At 36.6% G+C, this 20122-nt stretch overlaps 1 protein-coding gene across 11 annotated transcripts in view; it reads left to right on the top strand.

The window, feature by feature from the left end:
* Positions 1-20122, top strand: part of LOC136033317 (neuroligin-4, X-linked-like) — a 185402-nt gene that overhangs the window by 7128 nt on the left and 158152 nt on the right. For 5 of the 11 annotated variants that reach the window (XM_065714101.1, XM_065714109.1, XM_065714103.1 and 2 more), the window contains exon 2: positions 241-448. In XM_065714101.1, coding sequence (XP_065570173.1) covers positions 298-448 — 151 coding nt within the window. In that variant the 5' untranslated portion in view covers positions 241-297. Of the gene's footprint in view, positions 1-240; positions 449-832; positions 1799-4733; positions 5073-20122 lie in introns of those variants that run through there. The other 6 variants (XM_065714110.1, XM_065714104.1, XM_065714102.1 and 3 more) reach the window with 3 other exon arrangements.

The raw sequence follows: 20122 nt of genomic DNA, 5'->3' as shown, positions 1-20122 counted from the left end.
TTTCAGTAGATCTGAGGTGTTTTACTTTTAAGTTAATAATGGCTTGCATTTTTAAATGAGAATTCTGCTTGTCTACGGACCCTTATTTTAATTAATAGTTTTGATGTTTGTCCTAGGTGATTGAATGTGTGAGTAGGGTCAAGACTTCGTTTAAGTGTCTATCTGCCGTAACTGCTAAAGTAGGAAAAAGTTGTTTTTTTTTCCGCCGAGTAATTATCTTTACAAATTATTTTGTTTAAGCCATCAGGTTTCACGTATCTTGGATCAGATTAAAATTGATGTAATCAACGTAGCAAAATGTGCCATTTTATTGGTATGATTATTTGGTCAACACTGTCTTGGGAGGCAGTATTAACTGAAAAACCAGTGACGTATAGCAGCCAAACTGTGTCAACCAAATATGGATCTTTGAGAGGAATCATACTTTCAACTCCTGTGCGCAACAAAGGTAAAATACACTCTCCATTTTTTCTTTTGTGTTTAAGAAATAAATAGCCTTTAAACCATTTTCTCCACTTTTCAGTCACATAGCCTCGTGAATCTTAACTTTTTAGTTCTACTGATTTTGATACTATTTACTTTTTTCTTTATCATGAAATTCATTATTAAATCAGTTAAAAAATAGCAACAAATACCTACTCTCGAGATTTTTAGGTCTACCAAGATCCTTATATGCGGAAAAGAGATGAGTGCATGTGTAGCAGCTAAAGTGAATGATTTGTGTCGTCGTTTTGAAGGCTTCATAAAATGGTTGAATGAAGGTTACTTATTTTTACTTAAACCAGTCCTCCTACCCAACCAAGCGCCCTCACAAAGCTGTCTTATTTTGCAGTTGTTACAAAGCCTCCACCGCTGAAAGCACCATCGGAGTGGAAAGTGCTTATAGAACCTGCGTATGGTGCATTTCTTGATGCATCTAACGTTGAGTTCAGACTAGGAAAAAAATTGGTGGCGGGTAGCCATTGCTACAAAAGCTGCAGTAGAAAAATTGGCTCTTGCGACTAGCGACCAAAATCTAGATTTTAGTGCAAAAATAAAATCTCCATTACATGTCTGTATATTTAAAAGGATTATTGAGTCCCTTAGGATGGAGTATATGTAAAGTTTAATAGCCGGATGTAAGAAAACTGAAGAATAATGGAGATTATTCGCAATAAAGCTGTATTTTCCAAGTATAAATCCCCTTGAATCTGCAGCAAGAATGCTAATTACAATTGACTTTTAAGACCTCAGAATCCTAGATTTTATTTCTTTCCCGGCAATTTGTTTCAATAGTCACGAAATCTACCACATGTCGATGCAGTGTAAACACACCGAGAAATGTGGGAGTTGTGCTAAAAATTACCACAGTGTGACCAAAGGAAGCCTGTGTGAGAACCCAATCTGCTGCTTGAATTGTCAAAGCACGAAACACACGTGCTACCATATTAACTGCCCGTCGAACAAGACTTTGAAACCAAAAAGCAAATCTGTTTGAAATGGTTAACCCCTATATTAAAAAACGCGTCGTGTCACGGAAGTAATTTGTAATATCACTGCAATAATTGCCGTAGTAGATCCACTCTGGTCCAAAGCTCCAAAGCGAAAGAGAAAGAAGAAAGTTCTTTCTCCAAAGAAGAAAGTTCCAAAGTGAAATTTGCTTTAGGATGCAGAAAATCGGACAAATGTCCAAGTAAAATTTATGCAATGTATCTCCATTGGATTCTGTTGGAGGATTTTAACTATGACTTGTTATTAAGTGATAACATGCGCTCGGCTCTGCCTCCTACCCTGATTCCAACTGGAAGTGTTCTTCTACGTAAGTCTAGAGGTTTCATATATACACACCCTTAGGGATCAGGGCCCAACCTTGATCACGTGCTTGTTTCACTCAGTACAGCCAGTTGTACAGCAAGTATAAACGTGCTTAATGATTTTGTGTAATATCTAATCATAGGCCTATGTTTCTTAATACTACGGCTTCATTTAACTGTGCACGGCAACCCGAGAATCCAAGTGGCGCATTGTAGTAGGATGGAAGACGGTTAATTTATTCCGGGCTTAGTATTGAATTGATAATCTTCTCGCAAAGATTAAAATACCTTTTGAGCTTTTCCCTAATTAAATAAGAAAAACAAGTTTTTTAACTGAGAGTAATTATCGACATTGAAACTTAAAACGAATAGAAATTATTCTGTATATGACAGGGGCTGTCCCCTCTTCAACACCCCACATTTCACGCTGAAGTTTTTTTTTAAATTGGAACTGTGACAAGGAGTCAAACTTTAGCGTAAAGAACGCGGTGTTGAGGAGGGGACACCCCCTTTCATATACAGAATATTTTCTGTTCGTTTTAAGTTTTAATGTCGCTCCTTACTTTCTGTTAATTTTTTTTAAATTTAATTTCTGAACGTTTTTGAATTAACAAAGGTTTTAATTTTGGCTCGTCGTTCAGGAATAATGAAAGCTAAATTTTTGGTTTAGCTTTATTTTGCCTAGATGGCTTCATTAAAGTTTTATTTGATGATTTTGAAAAAAAGGGCGGGAGAGGAGCCCTAGCTGCCCTCTAATTTTTTGTTACTTAAAATGCCACTAGAACTATTAGTTTTATTTAAGAACGTTTTTATTAGTAACAAATATACTTAACTTAGGAATTAACTTATGTAAAAAAAACTACTGCATTTGTGTGTTTTTATTACTTATATGAGAGGGTTCACCCCTTCGTCGATTCCTTGCTCTTTACACTGAAGTTCGAGCTTTTTTGCGAATCTTTAAGAGTGACCCATGAATCACTAAATCTGTTTAATTAGAATAAATAGCTCTTTTGAAATTACTAAAAATATTTTAGCGCGAAGAACAAGATATTGAGGAAGGCACGAACATTCTAATATATGTAATAATTTCTGATCGTTTTAAGTTTAATGTTGCTCCTTACTTTCAGTTGATAAAACTTGTTTTTTTATTTAAATTCTCATTGTTTTCAACATATAATGACGGAAAATGCAGCGCCCCCTTCATGAAAATTCTCTTCCCCCATAATAAATTCCTCCATGGAAAGATCTTCCCAAGTATCCCTTCCTTCGACCCCTCCCCTCTCCCCTCACCAGAATATATCCCTCCTGAAAACGTCTGTATACTTTATACCAAAATATATGTACCTGTATACCAATACTGTATGTAAACAATGTACGAAGTTCATAACTTGCAGTCCTTCCCCCGGAGACTGTTGGGGATTAAGTCGTCCTCAAGGACATAGTTTTTAGATTTTTCGAATATTTTGACCAAAATGGCTAACTCAAAAGTTTAATCTGGTGACTTTGGGAAAAGAATAAGCTTGGGAGGGGTTCTAGTTTCCCTCTAAGTTTTTGATCACTTAAAAGGGGCACTAGAAGCTCTAATTCCCGGTATAACGGGCCTTCTTTTGATATTCTAGTATCACAGGGTCAATAAAATCCACCCTAGGGGAAAAAAAAATAAAAACGCATCCGTGATCTTTCTTCTGGCAAAAAATACAAAATTCTACATTTTGCAGATAAGAGGTTAAAACCTCTACAGTACGGTTCTCTGATACGCTGAATCTGATGATGAGATTGTCATTAAGACTATATGATTTTCAAGGGTTGTTTTCCTTTTTTTGAAAATAAGGCAAATTTTCTCAGGCTTGTAACTTTTGATGAAACTTATATATTTAAAATCAGCAATAAAATTTGATTCTTTCAAACTCAAAAGTTTCAAAATAACTCAAACTCAAACTCAAAAAACTCAAAAGTTTGAACTGGCGACTTTGGGAAAAGAATAAGCTTGGGAGGGGTTATATTTGCCCTCCAATTTTTTGATCACTTAAAATGGGTACTAGAAGCTCTAATTTGCGTTATAATGAGCCCTCTTGCGATATTCTAGGACCGCAGGGACAATAAAATCAACCCTAGGGAAAAAACAAAAAAAATAAATAAAAACGATTCCGTGATCTTTCTTCTGGCAAAAATTACAAAATTGTACATTTTGCAGATAAGAGGTTAAAACCTCTACAGTACGGTTCTCTGATACGCTGAATCTGATGATGAGATTGTCATTAAGACTATATGATTTTCAAAGGCTGTTTTCCTTTTTTTGAAAATAAGGCAAATTTTCTCAGGCTTGTAACTTTTGATGAAACTTATATATTTAAAATCAGCAATAAAATTTGATTCTTTCAAACTCAAAAGTTTCAAAATAACTCAAACTCAAACTCAAAAAACTCAAAAGTTTGAACTGGCGACTTTGGGAAAAGAATAAGCTTGGGAGGGGTTATATTTGCCCTCCGATTTTTTGATCACTTAAAATGGTTACTAGAAGCTCTAATTTGCGTTATAATGAGCCCTCTTGCGATATTCTAGGACCGCAGGGACAATAAAATCAACCCTAGGGAAAAAACAAAAAAAATAAATAAAAACGATTCCGTGATCTTTCTTCTGGCAAAAATTACAAAATTGTACATTTTGCAGATAAGAGGTTAAAACCTCTACAGTACGGTTCTCTGATACGCTGAATCTGATGGTGAGATTGTCATTAAGACTCTATGATTTTTAAGGTTTTTTTTTCCTTTTTTTGAAAATAAGGCAAATTTTCTCAGGCTCGTAACTTTTGATGAAACTTGCGTATTTACATCAGCAATAAAATTGGATTCTTTTTATATATCTATTGGTATCAATATTCTGTTTTTTTTTATAGTTTTGGTTACTATAGAGCCGGGTCGCTCCCTAGTACGGTTTGTTACCACGAACTGTTTGAATAGGTTTCGTCTTCCACCAAGTTCTCCGTTCTTACTCGTCTTCTTCATACTGGAGTTCAAGGACTTCTTGTTGTCTGGTTCTAAGCCGGCTTAAGCGCTTCGGTGTAGACTTGAGAAGACATTGGTATCTGGGATCATTGCTTTTCCTGAGAACAAAATAATTTCAATGTTTCAAAGGACATGAAAATTGGATTTTGGAATGTTACGACGTTCGAAAATGACTATCGTATGATCATTTTGACTGACGAATTCAGACGATTCGAACAGAAACTATCAGGAGTTTTCAGAAACTCATACCCCAGTGGTAGGAAGAATGAAATTGGTAAATATAGAATTTTTTACCCAGGCATGAAGGATGGGGTACATAGACAGGGAAAAGGGCTCATGAAGAATAAGGAAGCCACTAAGTCTTGTTTAGGTTGGGAAGGCATTAATAATAGAATACTAATTACTCATTTAATTACTAAAAAGTTCAGGGTATCAGTTACAGTAGTATATGTCCCTGTAGAAGCGACTGGAGGAGATATTAGTGACTCAGATGAACTTTACTTACATTTACAGGAGCAAATAGAGAAGGTCTCAGGTAGAAATATGTTTTTTTTACTAGAAGATTTTAACGCCCAGGTCGGTAGAAATAGGGACCGATGGTACCCTAGCCTAGGCAAATTTAGTGTAGGAAAAGAGAACAATAATGGTTACGAACCTTTGCAATTTTCTAAGTATAAGAATCTAGTTTTAACAAATACGATGTTTTGTCGTAAAATGGCCCATAAGTTAACAAGGTATTCACGAAATGGTAAGAAAGCAAACTTTTTTGATTACGTTATAATAAACCGAAGACTGGCAGGATCAATGCAAGAGATTAGGGTATATAGAAGTGTTTGTTATTGGTTTTAAAAGTAAACATCTCGTAGTGTGTAGGGTAAATTTAAAGCTGAAATTTCTGAAAAATAACTACCTCTCCGGAAATTATGATGCTGGTAGACTCAAGGATGAGAATCTGACAGAAACTTTTCAGGAAGAGAGAAATACTAAAGTTGGGAGTTTAAAATTTGACACTATGGAAGGCTGTTGGAATAATATTAGATAAATAATTTGGGAAGTTGTTCAATGTGTATTAGTGAAGAAAGTTAGGACTGCAGCTAGGAGAATTAGTGAAAAGTTTAATGTTTAATAGAGAGGAGAAGGGGCTTTAACAAGGATTATTTGAATGATAGATCATCTAAAAAAGGGAATTTAAATTAAGTGGAGAAAGCATTAAAATATAAACTAGGGAGGTGTGAAGCGGAGGCCATGGATAAAATTGCCAAGGATCTGGAAGATGCAGCTAGACGGCATAATAGTAAAATATTGCAATGTCATATTAATAAATTGAGAGGGAGTAGTCCCCCTGGGACTTTTCCCAGTTAAAGATAGGAACGTGGCCGTAGTTAGTAATAAGAAAAGAGTTAAAGAGAGATGGGCAGATCATTTCAGAAATGTACTAAACCGAGATAGTTACAGATAAAGACGTTGAGGAAAATGAAAAAAATTGTGATACATTGGATGTGAAGTAGGATTTCTTTTGTGAGGAAGAATCAGCGACGGTGATAAAGAGACTTGAAAATAATAAAGCTCCAGGTGCGGATAGTTTGGTAAATAAGTTTCTTATATGTGGTGGCTCTGAGGTTACAAATAAGCTGCTGAAGATTATAAATACGATTTTTGAAAAGGGGGAAGTATCTAACGATTTTAGGAAAACCTTTAATGTATCACTGTATAAGAAAAGTTATACGAGTGGGTTTGGTAATTGTTGAGCCATTAGTGGGGTCTCTGTAGGTAGCAAATTACTTAATAATATGAAATTTTTTAGACTGAGAGATGCTGTAGACAAAGTTTTAAGAGAAGAACAGTGCAGTTTTAGATGAGGTAGACATTGTGTCGACCAAATTTTCACTCTATGCAAGCCATCTGAATCTAAGGGTATGACTTCTGCAATAAAATGTCTAAATAAATTATCCAGGAGGAATTTTATCAAACTTGTCTGGATTGTTAAAAATGATACAGCTCTTGAATATAACTTTAAAGTAATATGCGATACCATTTGCATTCTAACTAAAACGAAATATATTTCAAAAAAGAATAAGTCTGATAAGATTGGTAATAAGAACAACAGATTATATTTAGCTATTGATTTGAATTGTAAGCAGATTGAAGATATTAATGTAACAGAAATTTTAAATCAGCGGGAGGTGAAACAGGCCCTTCCTAGTAATTTAAATTATAATGATAGTCTAGTTTTAATTTTCCAAAACTATTGGGCAAATGATTTTTAATTATGACTTAATACTTAAAAGATTTGACAGTGATGTGAATTGGAAACCTGTTTGTAATTGTAAGCAACAAGGTCCATTTGTAAGTCCCACTTACCAACACATTATATAAGGGGACTTTGGGACTTGGGAAAATGGAATTTCGTATTTTTTGCCAGAAGACAGATCATGGGTTCGTATTTATTTGTTGTTTATTTTCTTTTTCCCCAGGGGTCATCGTATCGACCGAGTGGTCCTAAAATGTCGCAAGAGGGCTCATTCTAACGAAAATAAAAAGTTATAGTGATCTTTCTAAGTGACCAAAGAAATTAGAGGGCACTCAGGTCCCCTCCGACGCTCATTTTTTCCCCAAAGTCAATGGATCAAACTTTGAGATAGCCATTTTGTTCAGCATAGTCGAAAACCATAATACCTATGTCCTTGGGGATGACTTATTCCCCAACAGTACCCGGGGGAGGGGGCGGCAAGTTGCTAACTTTGACCAGTGCTTAAATATAGTAATTAAATAAAAAACTAGTTTTTTTAACTGAAAGCAAGGAGCGATATTAAAACTTAAAACGAACAGAAATTACTCCGTATATGAAATGGGTTGTCCAGTCCACAATCCCTCGCTCTTTACGCTAAAGTTTTTAATTGTTTTAAAAAGTAGAATTGTGGCAAAGAGTCAAACTTTAGCGTAAAGTGCGAGGGATTGCGGAGGGGACAACCCATTTCATACACGGAGTAATTTTTGTTCGTTTTAAGTTTTAATGTCGTTCCTTACTTTCAGTTAAAAAAACTAGTTTTTTTATTTCATTTCTGAACGTTTTTAAAATAATGTATGTTTGATTTTGGCTCTCCACACATAAATTATTAAAATGAAATTTGCATATTAATTATTTTTTGGCTAAATGGCTTTCTCTTTGTTATGATCAGACGATTTTGAGAAATAAGGGGCGAGGAAGGAGCCCTATTTCCCTCCAATTTTTCGGCTACTTAAAAAGGCAACGAAAACTTTTAATTTTTAACGAACGTTTCTATTAGTAAAAAATATAAGTAACTTAAGAATTAACTTACGTAACAAACTTTTATATTCTTATATTTTTATTATGTATATAGGGGGTTTGTCCCCTCGTTAATACCTCGCTCTGTAAACTAAATCTTAAGTTTTGTCCCAATTCTTTAATAATAACCCCTGAATCAGAAAGGCCGTAGAATAAATAGTTTAAATTACTAAAAATACTTTTGCATAAAGAGCGAGGTATTTATCTTCTCCTAAATACCTCTTTTCTCCTAAAATACACTTTTTATGCCAAAGTATTTTTAGAACCTCTCATATGCGTAATAATTTCTGTTCGTTTTAAGTTTTAATGCTACTCCTTACTTTCAACTGAAAAAACTTTTTCCTGTTTATTTTTTTATTGTTTTTTTTTAATAGTAATGCTAGAAAATCCCGCACCCTTTCATTGAATTTCTCTTCCCCGATGACAGAAACCTCCAAGGAAAGATCCTCCCACATATCCCCCTTCTCTCAACCCCACCCCCAAACCAAAAGAATCCCACTGAAAACGTCTGTACGCTTCCCAATAACCATTACTGTATGTAAACACTGGTCAAAGTTTGTAATTTGCAGTCCCTCCCCCAGGGACTGCGGGGGAGTAAGTCATCCCCAAAGACATAGTTATTATGGTTTTTGACTAAACGGAACAAAATGGCCATCTCAAAGTTTTGATCCGTTGATTTTGGGAAAAAATGTGCGTGGGAGGGGGCCTAGGTGCCCTCCAATTTTTTTTGGTCACTTTAAAAGGGCACTAGAACTTTTCATTTCCGTGATAATGAGCCCTCTTGCGACCTGACCCCTGGAAAAAAAAAAACACGCACCCTTGATCTGTCTTCTGGCAAAAAAAATCGAGATTCCACATTTTTGTAGATAGGAGCTTTGAATTTTTGGTAATGGGTTCTCTGATATGCTGAATACGATGGTGTGATTTTCGTTAATATTCTATGACAATTTAAGGGGTGTTTCTCCCTATTTTCCAAAATGAGGCAAATTTTCTCAGGCTCGTGACTTTTGATGACAAAGACTAAATTTGATGAAGCTTATATATTTAAAATCAGCATGAAAATTCAATTCTTCTTATGTATCTTTTAGAATCAAAATTCTGTTTTTTAGAGTTTCGTTTACTATTGAGCCGGGTCGCTCCTTACTACAGTTCGTTACCACGAACTGTTTGATGGCTATTTGGAAGTGTACAGACGTTTCCAGGGGGATTTTTAGGTTGGAGGGGGGGTCAGAAGATGGGATATGTTGGGGGAACTTTCCTTGGAGGAATTTGTCATGGGTAAAGAAAATTTTCATGAAGGGAGCGCAGGATTTTCTAGCATTATTAAAAAAAAAATAATGAAAAAATAAATGTGAAAAAGTGTTTTCAACTGAAAGTAAGGAGAAGCATTAAAACTTAAAATAAAGAGAAATTATTACGCATATGATGGGCTCAACTCCTCCTACTACCCCGCTTTTTACGCTAAAGTATTTTTAGTAATTTCAACTATTTATTCTACGGCTTTTGTGATTCTTGGGTCATTCTTAAGAAATTGGGACAAAATTTCATCTTTATTGTAAAGAGCGAGGTACTGACGAGGGGTGAACCCCCTCATATACGTAATACAAACTTGAGAATACAGAAGTTCGTTTCATAATCTAATTTGTAAGTTACGTATACCTTTTAGTAATAAAAACATTCGCAAACAATTTAAAGTTCTTGTTGCCTTTTTAAGTAACCGAAAAATCGGAGGGAAACTAGGCCTCCTCCCCCTCCTGTTTTCTAAAAATCATTCGATCAAAACTACGAGAAAGCCATTTAGCCAAAAAAAATAAATATGCAAATTTCGTTTTAATTATTCATATGCGGATACCCAAAATCAAAACATGCATTGATTCAAAAACGTTCAGAAATTAAACAAAAAACAAGTTTTTTTAACGGAAAGTAAGGAGTGGCATTAAAACTGAAGACGAACAGAAATTACTTCGTATATGAAAGGGGCTGCTTCCTCATCAACGCCCCGCTCTTTATGCTAAGTTTTTTACTGTTTTAAAAAGTAGAGTTAAGAGAAAGAGTCAAACCTTAGCGCAAAGAGCGGGGCGTTGATAAGGAAGCAGCCCCTTTAATATACGAAGTAATTTCTGTTCCTTTTAAGTTTGGTTTATTATCATATGTTATGGTTTAATTTAATAATCCCCTCAACATTCCCTGAAAGACTCATCTAAATGCCATTTGCATTTTGGGAAAACAGAAGTGAAACATGCATACCTTTTTTCAATAAATCATACTATAAGTAAACAATGAACAAGTTGCTTAACTTATAGCCCTTGCCCCGAGGCCTCTGAGGGGGGTTGACATACCCAAACGAATAATTACTCAAAATTGATTTAAAAAGTGATGTCTCAAAAGTTTGTTTGGATGTTTGTTTTGGCAAATGATGGGCGTGGGTTTCTATTAAACTACTTTAAAGCACTTGCCTCAGGGCTCTGAGGGGTCGTCCCAACCCCGGTAGCATCGTTGTATGTTCTTTGGACTAACAAAATTGCCATTGCACAATTTTAATCAGATGCATTTGGTGAAAAGAGGGGTAGTTGGGGAGAGGAGCTAGTTGAGTCACCCCTAAAGCTTATGCAACCATCTTTTCCATAAGAAACTTAAATGCCCGAGGCCATAGCTTACAACCCCGGCCCTCAGGCTCTGGTGGTTTGTATCAGCCCTAAGAACGTGTTTATATGATCTCTGGACTGTTTTGAATAAGAGGACTGTCTTTAATAATCAAAAGCTTAGAATTTCTAAAAAAAATTTCCAATTTCTACAGTATTAACCTCTGAGGGGGGTAAAAACCCAAAAATAGAACCAAAGTAGGCAGTTCTTGGGAAAACATGACGTGTTTTCACGTTGCATGTGGCGGGAGGGTGTTTTCCGGGCTGTGATCACTTTGAATGTTAAAAAAGGCACTAGAACTTTTTATTACCAATCCAGTGAGTCCTCTCCAAAGCATATAAGGCCAACCTCTCTATCAGAACCATATATATCCCCAGGGCATAACTTACAACCCTTGCACTGGGAGATGTAGAACGGATGTGGTTTTTTTTCACAAACGTAATTTCTGGGCCTGTCAACTGCGATGAACAAAATTGTTGTCTCCAAATTGTGACTGTAGGTATTAAAGGAAGTCATGAGCACGGAGAGGGGGGGGGGGGGGTGCTCTGAAATCACTTTGACTCTTAAAAAAGGCGCTATAACTTCCAACGTCAAGTCAAATGAGCTCCGTCTGAAGTTTATACGACCGCCCATTCCATAAAAACCTTTTTTGCCCTCATGGAATAACTTACAATCTTATCCTCAGGGCACTGGGGGATTTTGTCAAATCTAGGGGCCTAATTATATGTTCTTTGGACTATTTTGGACAAAATTCACTATCTCATAGTTTCAATCAAAAGAGTTTGCTAAAAAAGAGGGGTTGTCGGGGAGGGGAACGGGCTGAATGCTCTTCATTTTTGTGGCACTTAAAAAAGAACCAGAACTTTTAATTTCAAACCAATTGAGACCCTTCTAAAGCTAAAAAACTATCCCTTACACAAGAACCTCAAATACCCCGCGGCATAACTTACAGCCCTCACCGTTTTTCTTGGGTTTGTATCAACCCCGAAAGCCTTGCTATATGATCTTTGGGAAATTTTGAATAAAACGATTGTCTAAAAATTTCTATTGGATGGATTTTGGGAAAACACGACTTGTGTGTGTGGGAGAGGGGGATAGCTCCCCTCTTATCTCTTTAGATCTTAAAGGGGACAATAGAAATTCTGATTACCTATCCAATGAGTCCTGTCCGAAGTCTATACGATCATCCTTATTTTTTAAAACGTGTATGCCCCTAGGCCCAGCCCATGCCCTGAAAGATGTGGGGCAGGGGATATCTTCCTCAAAGACATTCCAGACCCTTCAACTACTATAAACAAAAGTACTGTCTGCAAATTCGGACTGAATGTCTTTGAGGAAATGATGAGCGTAGGGGGGGAGTTTGCTTTCAAGTCACTTTTGACTTTTAAAAAGGGCACTACAACTTCCAATTTGAAATCAAATTAGCCCCATCTGAAGTTAATAAGACCATCCATTCCATAAAAACCTTAAATACCCCTTGGGCATGATTTTCCATCCCTATTCCAAGGGTACTGGTGGTTGTGTCAGCCTAGAGGCATTGTTCAATGTACTTTGGACAGTTTTGAGCAGAACTGCTATCTCATAAGTTTAATCAGATTCATTTGGTAAAAACGGGTAGCTGGGGGGGGGGAATAGCTTTCATCCATTACATTTGACTCTTTAAATTTGACTCCGAAATGGGCCTCTTCTAAATTTTATATAACCATCCCTTCCATAGAAACCTTAAATACCCTCGGGTAATAACTTAAATCCCATGCCCCCAGGCTAGAGGTTTATTCAGACTGCAAAAGCCTTTTTTATATGATATCTGGAATATTTTGAATAATTTGGCGTTCTGAACATTTCTATTAGATGTATTTCGGGACAATACAATGTGTGTGTGTGGGAGTGGGATGGGGTGATTGTATTAGCTGCCCTCCAATAGCTCTGATTCTTGAAAAGGGCACTAGAGCTACTGATCACCATTGAGCCCCTCCAAAGTTTATATGACAACACTTTCAATAAAACAATATATGCCCCCAGGGCATAACTTGTATGTCTTCAGGGATTTGGGGAGGTCTTCAATCTCGAAGACATAATTTCCGGACGTTTCAACTACGTTGAACAAAATAGCTATCTCAAAATTTTGATAGGAAGTGTTTGGAGAAATGATTGGTGGGGGAGGCATTCACCTTCTGATCATGTTCGACTAATAAAACGACACTACTTCTCTCAATTTTAAACGAATGAGTGCTTTTTGAGGTTACTACGACACCGCTTTCTATAAAAATGTTATAATTTAAGGGATTTAAGTTATGCCCCAAGGGCATAACTTAAAATCCCTGCCCTGAGGCTGTGGGGGAGCTGTTGTTCTCAGAGACCCAATTTCAAGACTTTTCAACTAAGTTGAACAAAATGCATATACAAAAGTCTTATCCGAATTGTTTGGGAAAATAATGGGCGTGTGTGTGTGTGTGTGTGTGTGTAGGGGGGGGGGTATCCACTCTCCAATCACTCTGAATGTTAAAGAGGGAACTAGAACTTCTGAATATTAATCCAGTGAGCTCTTTTTGATATAAAAACTCTTTCTATAAAACAATTAAATCCCCCCAGGGAAAAACTTACTACTTGCCCTGAGGGCTCTAAGGGGTTGTCATCCTCAAAGACTTAATTTCCAGACCTTTCAATTCCATTGAACAAAATAGCTATCTCAAAATTTTGGTCGGATGTGCTTGGGAAAATGATGGGCGTTGGAGGGGGGTTAGTTTCCCTTCAATCACTTTTGGCTGTTAAAGCAGGCACTAACCCTTTCAATTTCCAACTGAATGAGCCCTTTTTGAAGTTTCTACGACAACTCCTTCGATATGAAGTGCCTTGGTTTAAAAGAAAAAAAAACCTTATTCCAGTATGGTTCTTTACTAACGCAGCTCTATTGTGCTCCCTATGATAATAAGATTGGTGGGCAAATAGCCCACCTTCCACTCCCTATTTTCACCAAAGTCATTTGATTAAAATTTTTAGATCATAATAACTATTTCTTTAGGAGTAAAATGATTCCCCACTGGCCGTGGGGAGACGCTTGTAAGCTATTAAATAAAAAAAGACTAGTTTTTTTTAACTGAAAGTAAGGAGCGACATTAAAACTTAAAGCGAACAGAAATTATTCTGTGTATGAAAGGGGACGTTCCCTTCTCAATGCCCCGCTCTTTACGCTAAAGTTTGACCCTTTCTCACAACTCAACTTTTTAAAACAATAAAAAACTTTAGCGTAAAGAGCGGGGCGTTGAGAAGGGAATTCTTTTGACTCTTTCTCTCAATTCTACTTTGTTAAACACTAAAAAACTTCAGCGTAAAGAGCGGGGCGTTGAGAAGGGAACAAAGTCTTTCATACACGGAGTAATTTCTGTTCGTTTTAAGTTTTAATGTCGCTCCTTACTTTCAGTTAAAACACTAGTTTTTTGTTTAATTTCTGAACCTTTTTGAACTAATGCGGGTTTGATTTTGGCTCTCCGCATATAAATTATTAAAAAGAAATTTGTATATTAATTCTTTTTTTGGCTAAATGTCTTTCTCTTAGTTTTGATCAGACGATTTCGAGAAATAAGGGGTGGGGAAGGAGGCCTAGTTGCCCTCAAATTTTTCGGTTACTGAAGAAGGCAAATAGAACTTTAAATTTTTAGCGAACGTTTTATTAGTAAAAAATATACGTAACTTAAGAATTAGCTTACGTAACAAACTTCTATATTCTTATAAATTTATTATGTATATGAGGGGGTTTATCCCCTCGACACCTCGCTCTTTCCACGACACCCCTCATATGCGTAATAATCTCTGTTCGTTTTAAGTTTCAATGCTACTTCTTCTTTTCATTTGAAAAAACGTTTTCATGTTTATTTTTCATTGTTTTCTTATAGTAATGCTAGAGAATCCTGCGCCCTTTTCACTGAATTTTTCTTCCCCCATGACAGATTCCTCCAAGGAAAGATCTTCCAACATAGCCCCCGCTCCTCAGCCCCACCCCCAAACAAAATAAAATCCCATTGAAAACGTCTGTACACTTCCCAATAACCATTACTATATTTAAACACTGGTCAAAGTTTGTAACTTGCAGCCCCTCCCCCAGGGATTGTGGGGGAGTAAGTCATCCCCAAAGACATAGTTATTATGGTTGTCGATTATTTTGAACAAAATGGCTATCTCAAAATTTTGATCCGTTGACTTTGGGAAAAAAAATGAGCGTGCGAGGGGGCCTAGATGCCCTCCATTTTTTTAGTCACTTAAAAAGGGCACTAGAACTTTTCATTTCCGTTAGAATGAGCCCTCTTGCGACATTCTAGGACCACTTGGTCGATACAATGACCCCTGGGGAAAAGAAAAAAAAACAACAAAAAAACAAACAAATAAACACGCACCCGTGATTTGTCTTCTGGCAAAAAATTCAAAATTCCACATTTTTGTAGATAGGAGCTTGAAACTTCTACAGTGGGGTTCTCTGATACGCTGAATCTGATGGTGTCATTTTTGTTAAGATCCTACGACTTTTAGGGGGTGTTTCCCTCTATTTTCCTAAATAAGGCAAATTTTCTCAGGCTCGTAACTTTTGATGGCTAAGATTAAATTTGATGAAACTTATATATTAAAAATCAGCATTAAAATGCGATTCTTTTGATGTAGATAGTGATATCAAAATTCAATTTTTTAGAGTTTTGGTTACTATTGAGCCGGATCGCTCCTTACTACCGTTCGTTACCACGAACTGTTTGATGTGCGTGAATTATTGAATCTAAAGTACAATTGACGTCATGGCCTCCTAGAACAAGTGACTCTCCCGATTTGTCAATATCAATCAAAACTGACAACAGTGCCACCAGTGTATGAATGAAAATTACTCCTTTCTGGAACCTAAATTAGTATGGGGGCATATTGCATTTACCAGTCAATTCAGGCATTATCAACTTTTCAAAAATTTTACAATAAGTTGTAGCTACCGTCATTGGTCGGTATTATGAATATTCATTTAGTTTTCGGGGTTTGTTTCAGGTTTTGTTCTTTTTAGGGATAGGGTTGAGACGACCAGTTAAAAACGAAGGAGGAACTATTCTTTTGGTGAACACCATTTTGAAAAGCCGAGTGAAGTGGGAAATATGTGACGGTTCCATGTAGGAAGTTTTTAGCGCAAATGTGATCTATGCCTCTCGATAAGAAGCTTCTTGATTTTACACTTTATATTTTAAACGCCACAAACAAATAGGTTAATCATTGATCTGACCTTTTTCGAAATCTTCTGTTCCAGAGTAACTTTGGAAGGATTTTCTATAAGTGGATAAGGCTTTACAAAACTCTTTCGAAAAATGTTGTTCCTATAATTCAGGAAAACTTGAGATGAATGGCTAGGCTTTTGTTCTTGCTGATACTCCACAAAACTCATTTGGTTATTAATATAATTTTTCAGAAAAATTGGAACGAGTAGCAGCTCTATGTTTCTCCAGGTCTTTTTAAAACAGCGTTTGGTGGATAAACGGATGTGATTTACAACATCAGTTCTGAAATGGCCACAGTCTCTACAGATACTTAGCCCAAATTTGGCCTTATTACCAGCCTCGATAAGAAAGGGGCTCTGGGACCAGCCCAACTTTGGATCAGATTTGCCCTTCAGTGTGACAGACAAACTGATTTTCTGCTTGTAATAAGGCGTGTGAAATAAGTAACGCATATGTATGTGATCTAGGATGACTTTGAAGACGAGCATTACTACTACTACTAACAACTCCACGCAGCACTAAGCCGCCTCAGGCCAGCATAGCTACGAACGCTCCTCCAATCCAATCTATTTATAGTCTCCCTTATTACATCCCCACAGGAAGTTCCCATTTCCTTTAAATATTTCTTTATGACTTCGTTCCACCCAAGAAAAGAATGACCTGCTTTCCTTTTAGCTCTTGACGTTATTAGCTTTGACGTTGGTCGAAAAGAACAATCTTCGCCAATCTGTCATCTTTTATCCGCACAACGTGCCATTGCTACCTCAGCATTTCTTTCATTATAGCCCTGGATAGAGGGATTTAACCACATTTTTCGTACAGCCTATTGTTTGACATGCGCTCACTCAGCCGGGTACTCAGAACAGTCTGGTGGAAATTTCTGTGGAAAACATTTAGCAAACTTTCATCCACTTTTCGGAGCGGCCATGCTTCAGATCTATATTTGACTACTTTCATCATTATAGTTTCTAAAACTCTGATCTTGGTTTGCAGGCTTTTAATCCTATTCTTCCAAACTTTTTTTAACTGTGAAGAAACACACTGGCCCTTGGCTATTTTACTTTTATCATCTTCACTGCTTCCGCTGTCTTCACTAATAATACTAACAGGGTAAGAGAGGCTGCCCATATGATCAATCATTTCTTTGCCCAACGTCATCTTTTATCTTCACTTATACCTAGCCTTAGTGACTTAGTATTCTTAACATTAGTTTTCAAACCTATTCTAGCACCCTGAATATGCAAAACCTCTAAAAGCTCATTGATTTTTCTCAAACTTTCAGCAAAGATGCTTAAGTCATGAGCATCTTCTAAGTCCAGGAGAGTTTTTCCTCCCCATTTGATCCGTGGTCTCCCTTCGCCTTTCTTGTGCTCCTTAAGACAAAGTCCATAAAAATGATCCATATGAAGGGGTATAGAACACAATCCTGCTTAACTACTGATTTAAGAATAGTTCTAGAATAACCAAATTAACAAATTAACCAAAAGAATAGTTCCTCCTTCGTTTTAAACTGGTCGTCTCAACCCTATCCCTAAAAAGAACAAAACCTGAAACAAACCCCGAAAACGAAATGAATATTCATCATACCGACCAATGACGGTAGCTACAACTTATTGTAAAATTTTTGAAAAGTTGATAATGCCTGAATTGACTGGTAAATGCAATATGCCCCCATACTAATTTAGGTTCCAGAAAGGAGTAATTTTCATTCATACACTGGTGGCACTGTTGTCAGTTTTGATTGATATTGACAAATCGGGAGAGTCACTTGTTCTAGGAGGCCATGACGTCAATTGTACTTTAGATTCAATATTTCACGCACATCAAACAGTTCGTGGTAACGAACGGTAGTAAGGAGCGATCCGGCTCAATAGTAACCAAAACTCTAAAAAATTGAATTTTGATATCAATATCTACATCAAAAGAATCGCATTTTAATGCTGATTTTTAATATATAAGTTTCATCAAATTTAATCTTAGCCATCAAAAGTTACGAGCCTGAGAAAATTTGCCTTATTTAGGAAAATAGAGGGAAACACCCCCTAAAAGTCGTAGGATCTTAACAAAAATGACACCATCAGATTCAGCGTATCAGAGAACCCCACTGTAGAAGTTTCAAGCTCCTATCTACAAAAATGTGGAAGTTTGAATTTTTTGCCAGAAGACAAATCACGGGTGCGTGTTTATTTGTTTGTTTTTTTGTTTGTTTTTTTTTCTTTTCCCCAGGGGCCATCGTATCGACCAAGTGGTCCTAGAATGTCGCAAGAGGGCTCATTCTAACGGAAATGAAAAGTTCTAGTGCCCTTTTTAAGTGACCAAAAAAATGGAGGGCATCTAGGCCCCCTCCCACGCTCATTTTTTTCCCAAAGTCAACTGATCAAAATTTTGAGATAGCCATTTTGTTTAGCATAGTCGAAAGTCATAATAAATACGTTTTTGGGGATGACTTACTCCCCCACAGTCCCTGGGGGAGGGGTTTTAAGTTACAAACTTCAACCAGTGTTTACATATAATAATGGTTATTGGGAAGTGTACAGACGTTTTCAGGAGGATTTTTTTTTGGTTTTGGGGGTAGGGTTGAGGGAGGGGGTATGTGGGAGGATCTTTCCTTGGAGAAATATGCCATGGGGGAAAAAAATTCAATGAAAAGGGCACAGGACAAATCTGGTCACGTTAGATAAAAACGTCAAATTAAGAGCTTAATATACAATGCTGGGTGTTCGGAGCCTCTCTATTATGGAGTATAATTTGATAATAACACAACTATACGAGCGATAAAACATATATACCACAACCATAACTCAACTAACGAAAGAACTGCTAAGAGATAACACAACTATAAAGCGAAAACAGGTGAAAACTAACAGGAAAATAAACGAACTAAGAGGTGGAAGGGGCCCAGAGAAAAATTTAATCCTTTTTCAATTTTGAGCCTAACTTCCGCAAAGGAGTAATAATGTCAGAAGCCCCGAAATACCAAATTATTTTCTTTTCAAACAGTTCGTGGTAAGGAACTGTAGTAAGGGGCGAACCGGCTCAATAGTAAACGAAACTCTAAAAAACGGAATTTTGATGCTAAAAGATACATCAAATCAAATTTTTACGCTTATTCTAAATATATAAGTTTCAATCAATTTAGTCTTTGTCATCAAAAGTTACGAGCCTGAGAAAATGTGCCTTATTTTGGAAAAAAGGGGGAAAAATCCCCTAAAAGTCATAGAATCTTAACGAAAATCACACTATCGCATTCGGTATATCAGAGAATTCTATAGCAAAAATTTCAAGCTCCTATCTAAAAAATGTGGAATTTTTTATTTTTTGCCAGAAGACAAATCAAGGGTGCGTGTTTATTTGTTTGTTTGTTTTTTTTTTTTTTTTTTTTCCCAGGGGTCATCTTATCGACCAAGTGGTCCTAGAATGTCGCAAGAGGGCTCATTCTAACGGAAATGAAAAGTTCTAGTTCCCTTTTTAAGTGACCAAAAAAATTAGAGGGCAAATAGGCCCCCTCCCATGCTCATTTTTTTCCAAAAGTCAACAGATTAAAATTTTAAGATAGCCATTTTGTTCAGCATAGTCGAAAACCATAATAACTATGTCTTTGGGAATGACTTAATCCCCCACAATCCCTGAGGGAGGGGCTGCAAGTTACAAACTTTGACCAGTGTTTACATATAGTAATGGTTATTGGGAAGTGTACAGACGTTTTCATGGGGATTTTTTGGTTTGGGGGGGTGGGGTTGATGGTAGAGGGCCTTGTGGGAGGATCTTTCCTTTGAGGAATATGTCATGGGGAAGAAAAATTCAATGAAAAGGGTGCAGGATTTTCTAGCATTACTATAAGAAAACAATGAAAAAATAAACATGAAAACGTTTTTTCAAATGAAAGTAAGGAACAGCAATGAAATTTAAAACGAACAGAGATTATTACGCATATGAGGGGTTCTAAAAATACTTTAGAATAAAGAGCGAGGTATTTAGGAGGAGATAGATACCTCGCTCTTGATGCTAAAATATTTTTAGTGATTTCAATTATTTATTCTACGGCCTTTTTGATTCAGGGGTCACTCTTAAAGAATTGGGACAAAACTTACGATTTAGTGTAAAGAGCGAGGTATTAACGAGGGTACAAACCCC

Source organism: Artemia franciscana, chromosome 11, assembly GCF_032884065.1.
Source record: "Artemia franciscana chromosome 11, ASM3288406v1, whole genome shotgun sequence".
NCBI classification, from domain to species: Eukaryota; Metazoa; Arthropoda; class Branchiopoda; order Anostraca; family Artemiidae; genus Artemia; species Artemia franciscana.
Note: the sequence above shows the minus strand (reverse complement) of the source record. Positions and strands in the feature narration are given on the sequence as shown.